Source organism: Papio anubis, chromosome 7 (assembly GCF_008728515.1).
Source record: "Papio anubis isolate 15944 chromosome 7, Panubis1.0, whole genome shotgun sequence".
NCBI classification, from domain to species: Eukaryota; Metazoa; Chordata; class Mammalia; order Primates; family Cercopithecidae; genus Papio; species Papio anubis.
The window spans coordinates 44,977,981-44,996,765 of NC_044982.1; the positions used below are offsets into that span (position 1 = coordinate 44,977,981).

General features: G+C 44.4%; 1 protein-coding gene across 3 annotated transcripts in view; it reads right to left on the reverse strand.

Moving 5' to 3' along the window:
• Nucleotides 1-1,010: 1,010 nt before the first annotated feature.
• PRKCH (protein kinase C eta) overlaps nt 1,011-18,785 on the reverse strand; it is a 232,817-nt gene continuing 215,042 nt past the window's right edge. For all 3 annotated transcript variants that reach the window (XM_003901894.5, XM_021941880.2, XM_021941881.2), the window contains 2 exons: nt 4,115-4,258; nt 1,011-2,306 (listed from right to left, as the gene is read on the reverse strand). In XM_003901894.5, the coding sequence (XP_003901943.2) occupies nt 2,160-2,306; nt 4,115-4,258 (291 nt within the window). In that variant the 3' untranslated portion in view covers nt 1,011-2,159. The remainder of the gene's footprint in view (nt 2,307-4,114; nt 4,259-18,785) is intronic.

Below are 18,785 nucleotides of genomic sequence, written 5' to 3' on the forward strand. Positions count from 1 at the left end.
TGATAATGAGTTTTGTGAATGAAACAGGAGGCATGCTTTATTTTTCGTGGTTCTTTACCAGAGTGGAGTTAACCATACCAAAAAGCTGATCAATCCCACAGAGCAATAGAAGAGCCAAAGTAGAGGAGCTCTGAAGGCCAAAAACGTCCCAAAGTCAGAATGATCACTCCCTTTCCCAGACTAGAGCATCAAAGATTTAGACCCTAGACCTGGGTCTACTCTATCAAGCCCGAACCCTTTGGGAAACCAATGAACTCAACTTCTCTGAGCCTTTCTCCCCATTTGTAGTATGTACTGCAGTACTCACACTATCATCAGTGGGAATAGTGGGCATGTCAAGAAGATCTAGTGGCATGATGTGGGTGAGAGTGATGACTATGAGTGCTAAGTGCTACACAAATGGAAAGGGAAACTCCTAGCTACTCTATTCATTCAGAAGTAAGTGTTTACATTGGAATGCAAAAAAAGAACCTATGACAGAGAAGAGACTGTCGGTACTAGCCAGCTACTCCTCAGCTGCTCTGTAATTCCCCATCCCATCTGTAGTTAGAGGGAAGCCGTGTTTTAGCCAGTCAGTGTGAGAAGAGGTGAGGTGTGTCCCTCCTAGGAGAGGTAGGCAGGCAGCTGGTGCCCCCTCCATGTCTCTTCCTTGCTCTGGAGACTTTGGAAAGCTACATTTTCCAGATGGTGTAGTTATAAGATGGAGGAGGATTGTTGAACTTACATGCTACTTTATGTGAATGAGAAATAAACATTTATGATGTCTAGCCCCTGAGATCTTGAAGGTTGGTCTGTTACAGCTATGCCTAGCAGTCACCACCCTCATTCAGGACAGAAGTTTTGGTAAGAGACAGGCCACATCTACTTCAGAGAATCACAGAAGCTTACATCATTCTCTCCTCTCAGGAATTTTCTGTGAGTTGAGTTCTACCCATTCTGCTCGAGGTTTTATTTTGATTGGAAATCTACTGTCTTAGTGGGAAGGAGACAAATCATTCTAGTCAAAAAACTGCCTTTTGCTACAAAATGCATTTATTTCCAGTCAGACAAAATTCTTGAACTGTATATTCGGGTACATATTATAAGGTCATCTTTGATATATGCCCTGTTTACAAGATCCATTTCTAATTATTAAAGTGAATATCAAACACACATCTTTGCATCTTAAAACATAAATAAACTGCTAATGTTTATAAGCCATAAATCTGGTCACTGACATGAGTGGCCTGCAATTCTTCAGTGATGAGCACACAGTGATACAGACATGATCAGATTCCCCAGGTAGGCAGGCAGCAGGCACCTGTAATTCGCCCGCTGACTGTGCTGCTGTGGCAGTGACCCTTCTTGTGAAAAACGAGTTATGTGCAGACAAAAGTGTGACATATGCAATGTGGAGAGGCATTTCACAGAATGCAAACACCATTCAGGTAAATTAGTAGACTCCAGAATGAATGAAAGCTTAATGAATGCAAACCTGTTGTTTACAATACTGGGTATTGTGGCACCTTTTCACTGGACACTTTAATAAATATCTATTAAAGAAAGTAAGGATAAGAGAAGAAGCTGAAGCAGTTGTCTTGGTGCACAACATATTTTCAAGATTGGGCTTTAGGTTTTGAGTTTCAGAAATACCATTTTTTCTTTCTTCAGAGTAAATCATTCTATTTGGAAAGCCCTTCATTTTCTTAAAAAGACCTTTAAATTCTTCATTAGCATTAAGAGACTTCTTGTAGACTGCCAGGAATTGGGGTTCATTGGCTTAAAGAAGAGCACAGCACAGTTGACAGAATGTCTTGGTTTGTGTCTTGAATTAAGAAGCCTGATTGGCTCAGAATTTCTCAGATCTACTTTATTCTTCACACTTTCCCTCCTTTTGGCTCCTGTTAACATCCCAAGCCCATAGCCACAGACGCTCATAGGTGGAGCAGTATACTTCATAAAATCTCATTTCAGTATCAACGATTTCTACTGCCACGGCTCCCTCTGGACTCGAAATAGTTGATATCTTAAAGTTCCATCCTTCACAGAGTTCTCCACTTGCTCCTTGAAGGTAAGGTTCTTGTTCTAAGGCTGATGCTGGGAAGGTCCCATAGAGGAAATTCCTAGAAAATCTCTATTCCCTTCGGGTTCTTGTGCCCTCTCTCTCACTCCCCATAAGGCTACGGTTGCAATTCTGAAGACACGTAGGAAAAGTTTCTAAACTCATCCTGGTTAATCATTGGAAGATGTCCCTCATCAATTGGAGTTAAAACTGGCTCTTCCTTTATGAAGTCAGGGTCAAAATTACTGACATCTTCTCGGGATTTCTGCCAAAAAAAGGGAAACAAGGGTCAGATTTTATGCGCTTGAGGCTTACTCATCTTGCATGGGACATAGCCCATTCCAGTGAGTTCAGAGGAGTGCTCTGTAGCTTGTTCAGTAGCATTATTTACACTTATTGTTATGATTAAACCGTGCTTTACAGCAAGTCTACGGCATGGTACATTATTATGGCATTTGGCAACCACCAATTCACTAATTCCATGAAAATCTTGCTGAGCAGGCCTGTCTTAATAGGAGGCTAAGGATTAATTTGGTCATCCAAAAGCAGCTGGCTCACTCACCCTTTATTCTCATTTCACCAAGGTGGCATTTCCCAGCAGGCCTCGCTGAGGGGTGTGCACTGTATTTGTCAACAGAGGTTGGTAGGTTCACATTTGTCCTACCTATTGTTTGCACAGAGTTCTATACATTTGAAGAGATCTTCCCAAAAGGCTTCTTGGAAGTGCTGAGCTTAGGGAGTAACTGTCGGTCATTTCACTCTCTAGGTAGATGCGTTACGCCCTGTTGGACCAGCTGTGCAGTCAGGACTACAGGCTCCAGGCTCTGAAGGCCATGCTCTCCCTAATCCCAGGGGGGCTGGCAGGGGGCTGACCACTGAAGGAACGGCTTTACCTCTGGGTGCCTGGCATCCAACAGCCTAGTAGGCTGTTAGTGATTAAGTGCACTGTATATTTTTAAAAGTTGAGTATTTTATATTTGTATAAACAAATGCTGCAAAGATCATTTCTAAGTGAGTATTACACATTTCACTGCTCTTACCTGGATCAATGATATTTCTTTATCACTCTTTTTTTTTTTTCTTTTGAGACAAAGTCTCACTCAGTTACCCAGGCTGGAGTGCATGACGCAATCTCGGCTCACTGCAATCTCCACCTCCTAGGTTCAAGCAATCCTTCTACTTCAGTTTCCTGAGTAGCAGCAATTAGAGGCGTGCATCACCACACCAGGCTTTTTTCTTTCTTTTTTTTTTTTTTTTTTTGTATTTTTAGTAGAGACGGGGTTTTGCCATGTTGGCCAGGCTAGTCTCAAACTCCTGACCTCAAGTGATCCGCCTGCCTCAGCCTCCCAAAGTGCTGGGATTATAGGCGTGAGCCACCATGCCAGACCTCCCAATCACTCTTGATCTATCGCTAGCCTGGCTTCTCTGCCTTCCCACTGTGGAGCTCTTGACCCACAGATGAGCACGAGCACAGCTCTCAGACCACAAGCGGGACCACCCTCTGGAAGCCCACCCCCTCAGCTGCAGAGCTTGGAGAGGAGCCCCTGGAGCTCCCAGTATTTCTTTGGTCAAAGGGAGCCTGGCCTGGGCTCTGCACTGCAGCAGCTATTCCAGACCCAGGCTCTCCCAAGCCAACAGGCCAGGCTCAGTGAAGTAAGCAACATCTCACACCCTCTCTGCTTTCTCAGGGGCTTAGAAAAGGCATAAAAAGTGCCCCAAGGAGCATAAGGAAATTGGCTAGAAAATGACTTTCTCAATTAGCCAAACTCTTTTGGGGAAACCTGCAAAGTTTCAGGCCTCTTCTACCCTACAAGATTTTAATTTAGGTTAAGGGAAGTTGGAGATTGGGTAAACGAGAGGTGAAACTTCGTAAGAATTAACCTGGGCACAAGAAGACATGTTGTCCCATGGACAAGGAGCCCAGGTTCCCCCCAGGGGAGGCTGCCCTGTGCAGTGACCGGCTGAATTTCTGGTCTGTCACTCACAGGGGCTATCTAGCTGTTCTATGGACTTTGGTGGAATGCTGTGACATCTGAAGAAAGGAAAATCTCTGTGACAGCCTGGGACACTTACGATTCTGGGTCTGAAAGGTGGTTCCAGTTGGCGATGGTTCAGCTGGGCCCAGTCGATTTCCTTAAAAAACGGATGTCTCAAGATGGCGTGCTCACCTCCCTGAGTCAGGCTGCCCAAGCGCATGGTGGGGTTCTTGGTCATGAACTGAGTGAGAGAGACAGAAAGTGTCAATCGTTCATTCACATACAACCAGCATGTCACAAGACAGCAGGCATCAGCCATGGCAGAGGAGCTGTGCGAGACTTTCTGGCAGGTCTTGCTTAACTAGCTGGGTTTTCCATCACAGGCAGCACAGTCAGTATGAATCATGCCTTAAAGGCGCGATTGCCTGTGTGGATTTATGGCTTTTCCCACTTCCATTTCAGACATGGCCACTAAAAGAAAGCAGGAGGGTCCAGTTTTCTTTTCTGTAAACACCATGTATTTTTCTTTCCTCTTTAAAGAAAAGAAGCTCTTTATAACAGTGTGCCTTTCCCCAGCACTGCAGTTGTGGGCAGCAGACATCTTCTGAATGGGGCTACTTTCAGAAACAGCTGTGCCATTTTTCTGAGTGACCTGACCAGCTGGCCAGGATTCCCGCTCTCTGACGAGACCGCAGAGAGGAGAGAGAGTCGTTATTTTTGAAGATCTGTGTGCAGAAGCAGCAAAGGTGATATACTGAAAAGGTCTGTGTCCTGGCTCTAGAAAAAACCAAGTTGGCCACTTTTCTTTATGCAGTGAAGATATCATAGCTCTAGATGAAAGGCTTTTCTTCAAGATGTTCCCCCCACCGCCGCTGTTTTGAAGTAGGTTCAATGACTGAGATTCCATTGCTCCATAGACCAAAAACTAAAATGAGCACTGCCACACAGCTAAGCAATGTGTGCATACAGCTTCTCCGTATTTCCATCAGTTGGGAAACTTCCTTACTGCCGGGTTCCTATCAAAATATGCTGGGCTAAATCTGCTTTCACAAAATAGCCAGGAAAGATGTTCTGATCACTTCCTGAGCAAGGACTAGTACAGGATAATTCACTTTTCATGGCCGGAGTGTGGTTCTCAATTTCAAAGACATTGAAACTAATTTCCCATATTGAAAGAAAATTGTCTTGGATAAAAAGTTTTGTTTTTGTTTTTATTTAAATCAAGCTATCTTTAAATAGACTTATGACAGTCCCCAAGCACCTCTTTCCAAATCTGATTTGTGAACAAGACAAAAGTAATGCTGTGTTTATAGAAATTGTTTTGGAGCAGAATTTACAGAGAAAATCTTGTTGAAGGTGCAGACATGGAAAGACGGTATTTGGAGGTGGCTCCCCCTGCCATGCCAGGTGTCCAGAGGTGTCAAGCTGCCAGTGTCAATTCAAATGAAAATGATAATGTTGAAGGAGGCTGCAAAAGTTCCTAAGCAACCTGATGGGATATAACCTTGTAAAATGCTTTCAAAAAAGCTTCAAAGGGCAGCTAATAAATGAATATACTGACAGGGTTCAATTGCTTCTCCTCTCTCCTAGTAACAGGGATTAAAGGCCACAGGTGGTTCTGGGTTGGAGGCAGGACCCAAAAGTAAAAGCAGCATTCAGAGCGGCACAGGCCCAATCAGAGCAGCTGCCATTCGAGGCACTTACAGTGGTCACTGGGGATTCAGGAGATGCATATCTTATAAGTAACTCAGTTCTGTAAGAGCTAGGAGTTAGTTCACACTACATGGGCTCTCACTGAGTAAGCCTGTGCAACGCAGGCAGGAAGGGGGAAAATGCTTACAAAAAAGAAATGAGTAGATTCTTGCGTTAGGAAAGTCAACGGGATACAATTCCTGATGGAAGAGCAGTTGCTATTCTAAGAGCCAGTTAACAAAAAATAATGCTGCAAAAAACTCGGGAGACAGGACGGCAGAACACACCCAGATGGCTTGTGGGAAATTCCCAGGCCTGCCAATGATGTGAGAGAGGACATCTTGTGAATGGGTGGGTACAGCTTGTTCTTCTGGGCAAGACAAACAGTGCGGGACTCTATATGCCAGGGTGGCTGAAGCCCCAGTGTCCAAGAGGCTTGCCCATTCCTCCCTGCCCCTGGCACTGAACCCAAGCTTCCATGGGGCACTGTGGAAGAGGCCTTGCCTGATGACAAGTAGACCAAACACGACCGTCCGTCCTCTAAAAACTGCACCCTTGGAATTGGGGAAAGGCAGAATAACCCTTTCACTAGCTTGATACTTAGCCTCTTGGGCTTCTGATAAATCCTTTTGAACAACCAAGCAGTTTTGTTTTTATTTTTAATACCTTGGCCTGAGCCCTTTAGATGCAGCCATTCTCAACCTACAAACAAACACACACACACACACACACACACACACACACATATTGATTCAATTGACAAAGGTTTTTAGGGAGTCTACTATATGTAAGGCAGCACACTAGGGGTTTCTTGGGGACATGCAGATGACAAAGACAGTGTCTCTCCACCCAGGAGCTACAGAGAAGGGGGAAGAGTCAAGCAAACTTCATAATACACAGCCGGATGAAATGAAAAGAGACTTAGATCAAGTGCTGTGAGAGTTTGGAAGAGGGACGGGGCAAATAACATTGGGGCTGGTGGTGGGAAGGCAAGTGACAGCCTCATGGAAGAGGTGGCATTTGACCAGAGATGAGGATGAACAGAATTAACATAGTAGGCATGAAGGAAGAAAATGTGCCTGAGGACACAGCCAGCACAAATGCAGAGGCATACAAGTGCCTGGTACAGCTGGCATGCAGGGATGGCTGAGGAACCGCGGGGGCAGCCAGTGGGATCCATCAGAGGTCAGTGATGAGAGCTGCACGGCAATTTAGGGGATGACTCTAGCCACAGTGTGATGAGTAAATCTTAAATGGAGAGGCAGCGCCTGGTGCTAGCAGTTCGAGGCTGAGACAATAGCTGAGAACACACGAGAAGTTCAGCAACTAGGAGAGTTTCTAGTTAATCGGAAGGAAGAGTTGGAAGCACATTCTAGAAGGCTGTGGAAGAATGAACACAATCCACCAACTGCCTGGAAGGGGAGTGAAGAGTCCAAGATCATAGGTTCTCCCTGGTTGCCTGATGGGGCAGTGGTGTTGAGTAACAGAAACAGGGAACAAAAGAGGAACAAGAGATTATTCTTTGTAGCATGAGTATTAGTAGCAGTGTTAGTAGTAGTAGTAGTTTTGTTAGTGGAACCAAGACAAAAACAGCTCACACTTAATGAGATCCTATAGTCTGCCAAATCTGGGAGGTTGATGGGCTCAGCTTTGCATTGGAGGTGTGTGGGCACCCATGTGCAGATGAATTCTAGGGTAAATCTGGGGTGCAGGCCAGGGCTGGCCATCTAACGCTCAGAGACATTGAAATTTGAGTAACCACTAAAGCTGGGAGGATAGGTTAGAGTGGAAAGGGACAGAGACAGACCAGAACTGAGACCAGCCCTAGGTCTCAGACACATTTTATTCAGTCTACATAACGCATTTTGAAATAATTTTAATTACTTCTCAAACATTTAAACACTAGGAAATGTCATATCACATGAAAAGTCAGGTTTTCCAGCTTCTCATGGAAAATGAGATGCTCAGGAACACGGCGCCTGCACTCCTCTTCCATAGAAACGGCCTGGAGTGGAGCAGGGGCTGCTGCTTCTCATGGGGCATCAGAGGCCCAGTCAGCCACATGCTCCACCACTCCCTATCGCCTCCCACCTGGCTGGCATCACTCATGGACTTTCATGGCTCCTGACCCCTGGCATAGAGTGGGAAGCAGCCAGGGTGGCAGCTGGAGGAGCTCATGAAGAGGCCAGAGGAGGATGAATACCATGAAACAGAAACCAGGACCGGGAGGAGAAGGGTCCGGGGTGATGCTAAGGGGGTGGAAGCTTTGTGTGTCATGGTGGCGGTGGGGTGGCCCTTCTATCACTACCCCTCTCCAATGATGTGAAGATGAGGAGGTAAGGGAACACTCAACATTAGTCCCAGGGCTGAAATCTTTCACAGTTCACGGTGGTGCAGATGTGTGGAGTTGGAGGTGGATAGCTTCCCATCCTAGGCTGGGCATGGGCCTTTCCCTAAACACTCTGTTTCTACTGCTGTGGATGGTGACAGCATAATCCTTTTGCAGAAAACTTTCATTATTTGCTTATGTCCCTAATGGGACCCAAAGGCCAGTAAGTTAACAACTGTGCTGCTCAGGGCCATCACTTTCATCCACATCTAAGGTCACACTGAAAAGTTGCCTCACCTCAGCTGACCTTCTCCCTGACTGTGATCCAAGAGGGAAAGTCGGCCAAAGAGGAAAATAATGTGACTTCATGAAATATTCTGCACACGTTTACTGAAGGAAGCAGAATGTTTTCCAGGGCCAAGAAAAGCACTTTACAGGCTGCAGAGAGTGAGGGGACCAGGGTGGAAAATCTGGATTCTCCCCCAAATGTAAGTCTCCGACTCACCGGAGAGCAGCAGAAAGAGAAGGGTCAAGAACTCGGGGAGTCATTTTGTGCTCCCCTTCCTGCTGTGACCCTCATTACAGTGAAACTGAACTAGAGGATGCTCAACGACTCAGAGGCACACCTGGCCCTGAGAATGAGACACTTAACAGTTTTTTTCCCAGACTACAGAGTAGGTGTGGCTGCAGGGGAAAGCAAGCAGACATGCTCCCTCCTGAGGCTAGCTCTAATGGGACACGTAAGAGATTGGGGCCAGGTTTGTATAAGAATGTCCTGGGAGGCCTCCTGCAAGCCAGGAAGGCTGAAAGATCTAACAGCTTCTCTGACATGGAGGGTTGGTCAGGATCTGCAGCATCACTGCTTGTGTTTGTATAATTTTTCACCACTGAGTTACTGTGTGACCTTGGACAAATTTCTTAGCTTCTCTGGGCCTCAGATTCCTCAACTCTAAGATGAAGACTTTCCTATATTTCAAAAAGCTATGATGAGTCCATGAGAGAATTAACATAAAGCGCCTGGCACAAAGAAAGCCCTCAAGAAATGCTAGTATTGTGACTATCTTGTTGCTGTCCTATGCTCGAATACACTGTCCCTAAACACTCTGTTCCCACTGCTGTGAACAGTGGCAGCACAATTCTTTTGCAGAAAACTTCCGTGATTTGCTTATGTCCCTAATGGGACCCAAATGCCAAACTTGTAAGTCCATCCTGTTCTACTTAAAGGCAGCGGCACAGATAGAAAGCTGCCGAAAGACCATACTCTTTGGTCAGCCTTGACCCTGAGGCTCAACTGGCTCTCCCTGTTCCTCGACAGCCAGGAAAGAGAGAACAAGTTCTCTTTCTGCCTTCACTGTCCTAGGCTCCAGTAGTGCAGTGGGAGGAATGGTCTTTGGAAAACAATATTTCTTTTTCTTGCTTTTTAAAAAATTTTCTGAAATAGGATCTTCCTATGTTGTTCAGGCTGGTCTCAAACTCTTAAGCTCAAGTGATTCTCCTGCCTCAGCCTCCTGAGTAGCTGGGATTGTAGGTGCGCGTCACCACGCCCAGCTAATTTTTGTATTTTTGGTAGAGACGGAGTTTCACCATGTTGGCCAGCTTAGTTTCGAACTCCTGACCTCAAGTGATTCGCCTGCCTTGGCCTCCCAAAGTGGTGGCATTACAGGTGTGGGCCACTGAACCCGGCCTACAAACAATAGTTTTAATGTGCAACTGTATCTGTATTAACAACAGAACAGAGACACTAAATGCAGCAAGATGGGTGCAATGGAGCAGCTTCTTTACAAATCTGGTGTCAGGTATGGTGCTTATCACATCTTGTGGGCTGTGCTACACATGAGGCAGCTTCAGTTTTGAGTTGTTGGTTGTTCCAGATTATAGAGTTTAAACTAATGCTGTGTCATTATGAGTCTTGAAATAACCGGGCCCAAATGTACTTTGAAACTCACTAAAATATAAGTAATGGCTAAAAGTATTTTTTTCCTCTTTCAAAATCTGTCTGATTTCATAGGAAGAGGACAAGTTATATAAATAAAGCAATTAGTCTAATAAGATTTTCTTCCAGGAGCCAGAGAACACTGTATTTTCTACCCAATGGCTGGATTTGGCTGTTGGGCAAACAAAATGACCTTCTCCATTCATTCAATTTCAGACCTTAAACAAAGGGCAGAGAGAGAGTTAGCAGCTAATGCTGGCAAGTTAGAAGGGAAGGAAACCATGCCACAGAACCTTCCTGCCAATATTCCAGAGCGATGATCCTAAATGGGGAAAAGGCATTTTATGGCTCTAAAGAGGGTCCTGGGGAGAAAGGGCAGAGAAAGAGCACAGGACACAGAATAGAGTATGGTTCACAGCCATGACGCCCAACCTCGCCATGGCCATAGACCCTAATGGCCACCTGGGGCTGGCGAGAAGCATATCATGCATGCGTGTTGCAGGCGCGTGTCCGTCTGAAGGATGCTGCTGGCACACACAGAGTCTGACCCAGTTATGAAGACCAACCTTCTCCTTTCATACCCATCCTGCCGGCTGTTGGGGAGATCTGGAGACATCTTGTGCTAGCAGCACTCTCCAGTTCAGGGCAGTGGTCATTCAGGAATGTGGCTGCACAGTATAAGAAAGACACCAGGCTTGGACCTGGCATTGATAAGTCACTTTTCCATAGGAGAAGGCAGTGACAGACATTTAAATGTAAGATGGGGCTGATGACAGTCCACTGGGGGTGGGATGGGGCTTGATAGGGTGGAAAGGACAGACAAGAGACTTCCGGAATCACTCTGGGGAAACTGTGATCTTCCCAAGTTCAGGTTCTTATACAGAATGGTGCTGCTATGGAATACTGGACGAGCCAAGAGAAGGAGAAGTGCTCTAGCCTGCTCAGATTGGAACTGGATGGAATTTGCTGGGGAGGGCTGGAACTAGTAACCTGCACACTCATAGCAATGGCCCACCCTGCCAGGTATCCAGACTAGTTTGAGAAAGGGGAAGCTACAGGAGTGGAGAGAGTAGAGAATGATACAATTTGATACAAGTTACCGCTTAAGAAGTGGTAGCCATTACTACTATATATGTATGCTGCATACTCTTTTGTTGCACTAGGCATTACGTATTCCAAATTTGTTGGATTTAATCCTTACAGCAACTGTGGTTATTACTCCCATTTTAAAGATTAGGAAACTGAGAAACGGACCCATCTGTAACCTGTCACATAGTTTGGAAGTGCTACAGTCAGGATTCGAACTTAGACCTTTGCTCTCAGTCCCTGTGCTAGACTTCCTCTCAAGGCTACCAATCTTCTTATTTGGATTCTGGGTTAAGATACTTGGACCTACAGGTGAGGAGAATCACTACACAGTTTACTTTATTTTCTCCTAATAAATGACACTCAGGACTTCACCGGATGAGAATTCACAGCACTCTGTGTGTTTCCTTATGTTGTACTTTTTGCCGGCTCATGTAACATTCTTTTTCCTCTGATTCTATGGAAGGAGAAGGGCTGAGAAGTACATACAGTGCAGGTGCTAAGTGAAGGAAGAGAAAAGTAACAGGGCTGGAAAAAATCCCAGGCATCCTTCCGCCTGAACACCTGGTTTTATTTCAAACTACTGAGGGTCTTTATGCTGGAAAAGGTAGAAGGACACTTAAAATTTTCAATACTCAAAGAGCTGTTGGCCAGAAGAGGGGTTAGACGAGAAGTAATTTCAGGGAGAAATAAGTTCAGGGAGTGGAAGTTAAAGGAAGCATATCTAAGCATATCATAAGAAAAATGAAAACACATAATGTGGTTGTAATACTCAATACCATTAAGTGATGAGAGGGCTTCCTGGCAGGAACAGGATTGTGTCATTGAAAACATCTGAAGCAGAGCCGGACTGGCCTGTCCGGCGTCAGGTCGGTGGCTACACCAGCGGCCTCCACAGTCTGTGCCCATATCAAGGGACTCTTTTCTTTCTTCTCTTTTTGCATTTATCACTAAAAACTCTGGGAGGAGAAAAAAAGCTGGCATTTTGAAGACTGTCCTTCCCTCAGCTACAGATGCTTTGTTTTCCTTGAGTCTGAAATGGGCTTTTCTTTATAAAAAATAAAGTGAAATAAACTTGCTCAAGCTGATCTCCCTGAGCCAGTGAAGGAGGAAGTGGGCATGCTTGTATATTTGAGAATGCTGGCGGGTCAGTGCCTTACCTGGCAGGTTGTAACTGACCGGCATCAGAATATTCTGTGCGATATCTCCAGAGACACACTACACAGTGTACATTATTTTCTCTTGATGAAACTCAGTACGGTAAATGCCCTATACCATTCCTGCAGCGGGGCAGGGGCAGTGCTCAAATCTGTGGTGGGCTTGCTGGCTGTGTTTTCCATGCTGTCTGTGACTGGAATCCAGCAGCCCTTCATGAGCACGTACTCAATTCCTTTCCAAGGCTCCCAACACCCCACCTTTCCTGTGTTTTATAATCATGATTGCTTCCCTGTATCTTCATTCCTGTCATGGGACAATGCTGATTAACGGTAGGTAAAGGTTAGAGGCGAGTCTCGGAGATGGAAACCCAAGGCCATGTGGTTGCGCCAATGCCCGCTGTTAGACAACATGCTTTTATTCCTGACAAACCAGTCTCAAGCAGCTCTGACTGATGGGGCGGATTTCACTGCTCTCCAATGACTTCCAAGTGTTAAGAAAAAGCTGCTGCTACCCTACATGCCCAAGCTATACAAACTACTTTTTTCCAGGTATGATTCCCCAAATGTAGCTACTGAAGAGAAGTGAGTGCTAAACAAAGATTCCCTAGTGGGGACTATACAATATCCTTTATTCTTCTCTGATGAAATCGAGGCCAGTACCCTTCTTTATGCTGGATATACATTATCTTTGGCATCCAAACCAAATCTAATGATCAACTGCCCAAAATTATTGACCTTTGATAGTTTGCAAGGACAAACAAAAAAAAACAACAAAGTCAAATACTTTTGTTTGCAAGAGGTTTTCTAACTTGAAACAAAAAGCTTTTCTGACCCACAGACACTGGTTAGCAAATCTCCACACAGGAAAAGTTTCCAGGGTCATTTTACAAAAGCTTTGACGTCTTTATCTTCCTGCCAGAGATGGAGAGAAATGAGACATGCAGCATGAGTACTCTATTTAAAATAAAGAAAAAAAATCCTTCACACAGCTATCAAAATGTAAGGACCTCCCACCTTAGGAAACTTACAATCTAATGAGGGAAAAAGAAGTAGAGAACAAGAACTTAAACAAAATTATATGACTTAAAAAGACCCAAATACAAAATCTCTGGGAAGAGCAGTGTTTTTCTGTTTTCTGCAGACACTGGCCTTGATCTGTAAGCAAATGGTTCCTTTTCTGAAGGGTGTTAACCTCACTAGGGGTTTCGGTAAGAGGCCTGTGGGGCAGCTTCCTTTCCTCAGACAGGCATTCCAGTCCTGACTGCCAGGCTGCATGTTAACCACTCCTCTTCCTCAAGGATCTTTTGATAACTTTCTTTTGGATTTCACCTAACAGTGTTTGAAAAACCAGCCCTAATGATCTGGGATTGGATCCTCTGCGTTATTCAGGTCCCATTTTTCCTTCCTCTTCCCCAGCCTTCTCCTGGCTGACCACCTTTGCCGGCTTCCTTGAGCATTCCAGCCTCTCCCAGGAGGGGAGTAGGGAAATGGAGAGGAAGACAGTCAATGCTCCTCGAATTCACTGCCTGGCGACAGATGTGGGACACACTCAGGGCTAAAAGAGGATCCCTGAATTAACTGTGGTTCCCCCTCCTTTGTGCAGAGAGGCAAGCAGGATTCCTGCAGACAATGCTCGGATGACGAAATCTGAGAGGCTGGATGACAGAGAAATCCACATGCATATATACACACTTTAATTTCTATAAAGCTTAGGAACAAAAGCACTTTATAATCTCCTTCTGAGGCCAAGTTCACAGTGCTTCCAGAGTCGACACAGGTGACTCAGGAGAATGCACCCAGCTCCTTTCAGCACTTGTTTAGCCCAGGCACCTGTGTGAGCTCAAAGACAAAGGTGCCGATTTCACCTGAGTGGAGCCTGAGCCACGTGATTTCTTCCTGGCAATGATTCAGCAAAGGAGTACTAACCTCTGAGACAAGGCTTCGGCTTCCTGAGCTCTGCTGACTCGTCTGGGACTTCCCTAAACCTTTCTGGACCTAGACGAGGGCAAACCTCAGCGGAACCTCAGAAGCCCTAAGCAAATGACAGACTTTCTTTTGCCTCATCATTATCAGCATTTTGGGATAATTTACTGCCAGCCTAAGAAACCTGAAGGCATGGTGACACCAGAAAACAGGTGGTGTATATTCCCAAACCAAGTAAGAAAAAGAAAAAAAAAAGAAATAACAGCTGGAATGCCTTTTATTTTTTCTTTACACAAATGTGTGTGTCGTCATATGCCTTTGTTCTGTTAACTTCTGAGGACCCTGCCAGTGTGAATACTCCATTCTCTGCGAGTCGCAGGTGAGGCTGCTTTTGAGGCATGCACATGTTAAGTATTAAGCAGAAACATTTGAAACAAAGATGAGAAAAACAGAAGTGGAAGCAAGAAAAATAGTCTTTCCAGTGTGCTTATTTGGGTGCATATAAAGTTACTTTTAGATGTGTGATTACTGGTTAATGATTTAGGGAATTCTTTTCAAGTAGAAATCCTGGGCTAAAAACTGTGTGTGCTCTAACTACCCCCGCGCCCACTGATTCTGCACTCCATGGGAAAAGTTCTCACAAGCAAGTCCTTTGTCCACTACCCACGTCTATAGGAAATGTTTGAACAGCTACACACAAAGAACTCACAAGTCCACAACCTTGGGGGTGTTGTGGGTGGAGAGGGCAGTGGTAAAGGTGATGACAGGGAGGGCCCGTTGGGACAGTAATATTAGATTAGGGTGAAGAAGATGCTGGAGCCTGCCTTGCCAATCACACAGTTTTAGAGGAATGCTGGACAGTACACACCCTCCCCAATCCTGAATGTAGGCACTCGCTGACATCACGCCACATGAAGCCCTGAGGTCTTTAACATCTGTAACTCTATGGTATGTAACATAAACAGGTGTCTGAACAGTTTCCCCAGATACAGAATAATAATAATACCTTTCATTTAAAAAGGTAAGAGGGAGTTCAACAAGCTTTCCTTCTTAAATAAATCTCCATCTCAGGAAGCCATGGAAAGATGCCCCTCCCACACTGAGATGGCAGAGAGAGGCACTGTGAAGGGCTGGCTTGGAGATCTCAGCTCTTCCTGCTTCCCAGTGGGAAAGGGCAGATCCAGCCAGGAAAGGATCTCCCAGGGCCCCAAGGAGGCAGCATGGAGCAAAGTCCAACAATGAGGATTCTCTCCTCCTCTGGTCTCTTTTCTGTTACAAATGCTTCTTTGGGGTACCCTTTGTTACTACCCTGGGGGTTGAAGGACACTTCTTGAGAAGGCATAGAGTTTCTCAAGGGACGCTGAAGAAATGAGTCGTGCTAAAACCACCGGGTAGTTTTGTCTGTGGCAAAAAATCATCAGGGTGACATAGACTCCCAGGCCAGGAACCTGAGACTCTTACTTGGATTTAAGAGATGTGGCCAGGATCCACAGGGCAGCTTGTATGTGGCTCACATCATCTGCTCTTTCTGTATATTTGTATTGTAAACCATTTCCCCTCATTTGTGAAGATGGAGATCACTTTTTCTATACAGGCTAGAAATGTTTCTTCATACACACATGCTGAGCTTGTTTGTATAAGATATTCATTTATGTGGTGGTTTTAAAAACTTTTCCATTGTGGAAATTTTAGACAACAGTAACACAGACCCTCATGTATACTCATCACTCAGTCTTGATGGTTACTGACACATGCCCAGTCTTGTTTCATCTGTTCCTCCCCACAACTCCTGAATTATTTTGAAAGAAATCCTGGAAGTCACTTAATCAGTAAATACTTCAGTCTGTTGGTCCACTCTTTATACAATAGCCAGGGTGATCTTTTGCACATGAAGTAGTGATTGCATCATTCATGCTTGCTTGGAATTCTTCAAAGACTTACGTTGGCACTTCAGATAAAGTCCAGTCTCCTTCGTGTGGCCTAGGATATCCTTTGGGCTCTCACTGTTCCCTCAGCCTCCTCCCCTGAAGCTCTCACTGCCCCACCCCTTCGCTCATCACACTCTAACCAGCCTGCCACTGAGCTACTCAAATGGACTGCTCCTTTCTCAAGACCTCTGCACACTTTCAAGCCTAACTTCTCTTCAGTCTTTATTAAATGTCATATCCTCCAGATGGCCTCCTTTGGTGGCCCAGGTCACGTTAGATCTGCCTGTTAAATAAATGCTTTCAAAGAACTTTGGATTTTAATTTTTTTTCTCATTCAATTGTAAGTATACAGTTAAGGTACAATTGCTCTTTAAAATTTCTTTCTCCCTCCCCACCCCAACTGGACTATGAATTCCACAAGAGCAGGATCATATTTGCCTTGCTCATCACTGGATTTCTAGCACCTCGCACAGAACCTGAGTATTGCAGAACCCATGCCTGCTATGCACATATACGTTGATATAAGCCTATTATATAAATAAACAGATCAATATCTATTTGGCTATTTACACCCCACCTATGCGTCTTTGGTCAAGATTTAAAAGCTCCTGGAAAAACAAAAATACAATTTCCTTAGGAATAAAAGCCTACCGCAGCTTTGTGTAAAATTAAGCACGTAATAACCTTGATGATGTTGCTGAATTGTTCAAGGAGAAGATGAGGATAATAACACCTCTAAGTGTGTTGTGAAATTACTACTCACAAGTTAGCAATACTAATCACTTACTCTTGTATTGTGCATTCCACTTGGAAAACGCTTTCATGTATACTGCGTTATTTGAAGTGTGCACCGTAGGTGTTATTATCACACCTTTACAGACTGAAAACCAGTGGCAGGAGTCAAATGAGGTCTAGGGTGTGTTCTTTCTGTTCTAATATGTAAAGTCCCTTCATCTCTCTGGGCCTCAGTTTCCTAATCCACAGATGAGGAAATGTGGACAAAATATTTTTAAACTATTTCTAGCTCTACAATTCTGTGTTTATGCTTCTAATGATCACACAAAACTATAAAATTAAGGGCAAAGACAAATAATTACAGTTCACAACTTAGCACTCATGATTTCCCTACTGTTTTTAGAACTATGCAAAACACCATCCGATGGATTCAACTATTCACATCAGGAACTCTTGAAGTCACCAGGCTCCCAGAATGTCTGATCTTAGGTGGACACAAAATTCTGGAAAAAGGCGTCAAGTCAATAGTGGTAAAGAACACAGTATACCTTGATCTGGCCCTGTGCAACCAAATGAATGCTTGTTCAGAGTGCACGTACCACATCTTATTATCTATTCATCTGTTGATGGACACTTGGGTTGCTTCTACCTTTGGGCTATTGTACGTAATGCTGCTATGAACATGGGTGTACAAATACCTATTAGAATTCCCACTTTCAATTCTTTTGAGCAAATACCCAGAAGTAGAAGTGCTAGATCATATGGTAATTCTGTTTAATTTTCTGAAGAACCTCCCACCATACCATTATCCACGCCAGTTTACATCCTCATCAGCAGTGCACAAAGGCCCCAACTGATTTAAGTAATGTGTTAAATGGCCTTTGATGAGTCACAATTTCTCAGTGCTTCATGGTTTCCTCCCCTATAAAACGAGGGGGTGGGAATGGACAATCTCTAAGTTTTCTTCTGGTAGTAAAATAACTATATTGGCCTAATTAAATCAAGTTGCAATTAGAGCCAGAAAGCAGCCTGAGTGGTTGGCATAGCACGCCTTGCTATCTCAAACCCTCCTCCTTAATATGACAAATACTTTTGCAGAGATAAGGACAGAGTGTAAAAAACTCATTTCATGCATGCAGCTCTCAGTGGTAACAGTGCAGGACACTTCCTGGTAGGTACCCTGTGCCAAGCACTGCTTCAGGCACCCACACATGTTATCTCATGCCAACCACGCAGTAGCCCTGTGGGCTGGATACCCCACCTGCTGAGGCATGGAAGAATTATGCCATTTGCCCAAGGAAATGGAGAGGAAACTAAGGCATGCAAGACTTATGCCATTTGCCCAATGTCACACAGCCTATTAGTCAAAGAGCCAAGATCTGCCCCCAGGCAGCTCTGCTCTGGAGGCAGGTTCTTAACCAACCCAATTCTGATGCCTTTCCCTCCTCAGTGTGTCTCCTCAAGTCTAGTCTTGAGTGCTCTGAATATTTCTTTCTTCTTTTTGATCACATTTCTATTTAAATGTCTCAGTCCCCTGCAAAGACTAGCTGAATGTTCTCATCTATACCATTTAAGCTTCTTGTTTTTAGGCATGGAAAGTAAAATGCACAAAAAAAAAAAAAAAAAAAAAAGAAAGAAAGAAAAAGAAAAAGAAAAAGAAAAAAAAATCCCAGATATCCTTAGTGATTTTTTTTTTTTTTTTTTTTTTAGTAATTTTATCTGACAATATTTAAGTGTTTTTAAGAAAATTACATTGAAGGTACATGCCTTGAAGGAGGAAAACACGGAATGCTTATTGTGTGCCCGGGAAGTTTACCTATATTATTTCATATAATCCGGACAATCACCCTTTGGTATGGATTTTATTACCTCTATTTTACAAGCAAGGACGCTGAGATTCAGAGAGGCACAGAGGCTCGCCAAGGTCACTCAGCCGGAAGGTAACAGGAGTGGGAGGCAGGGCTTGCGCTGTGAGCCCAGAGCCC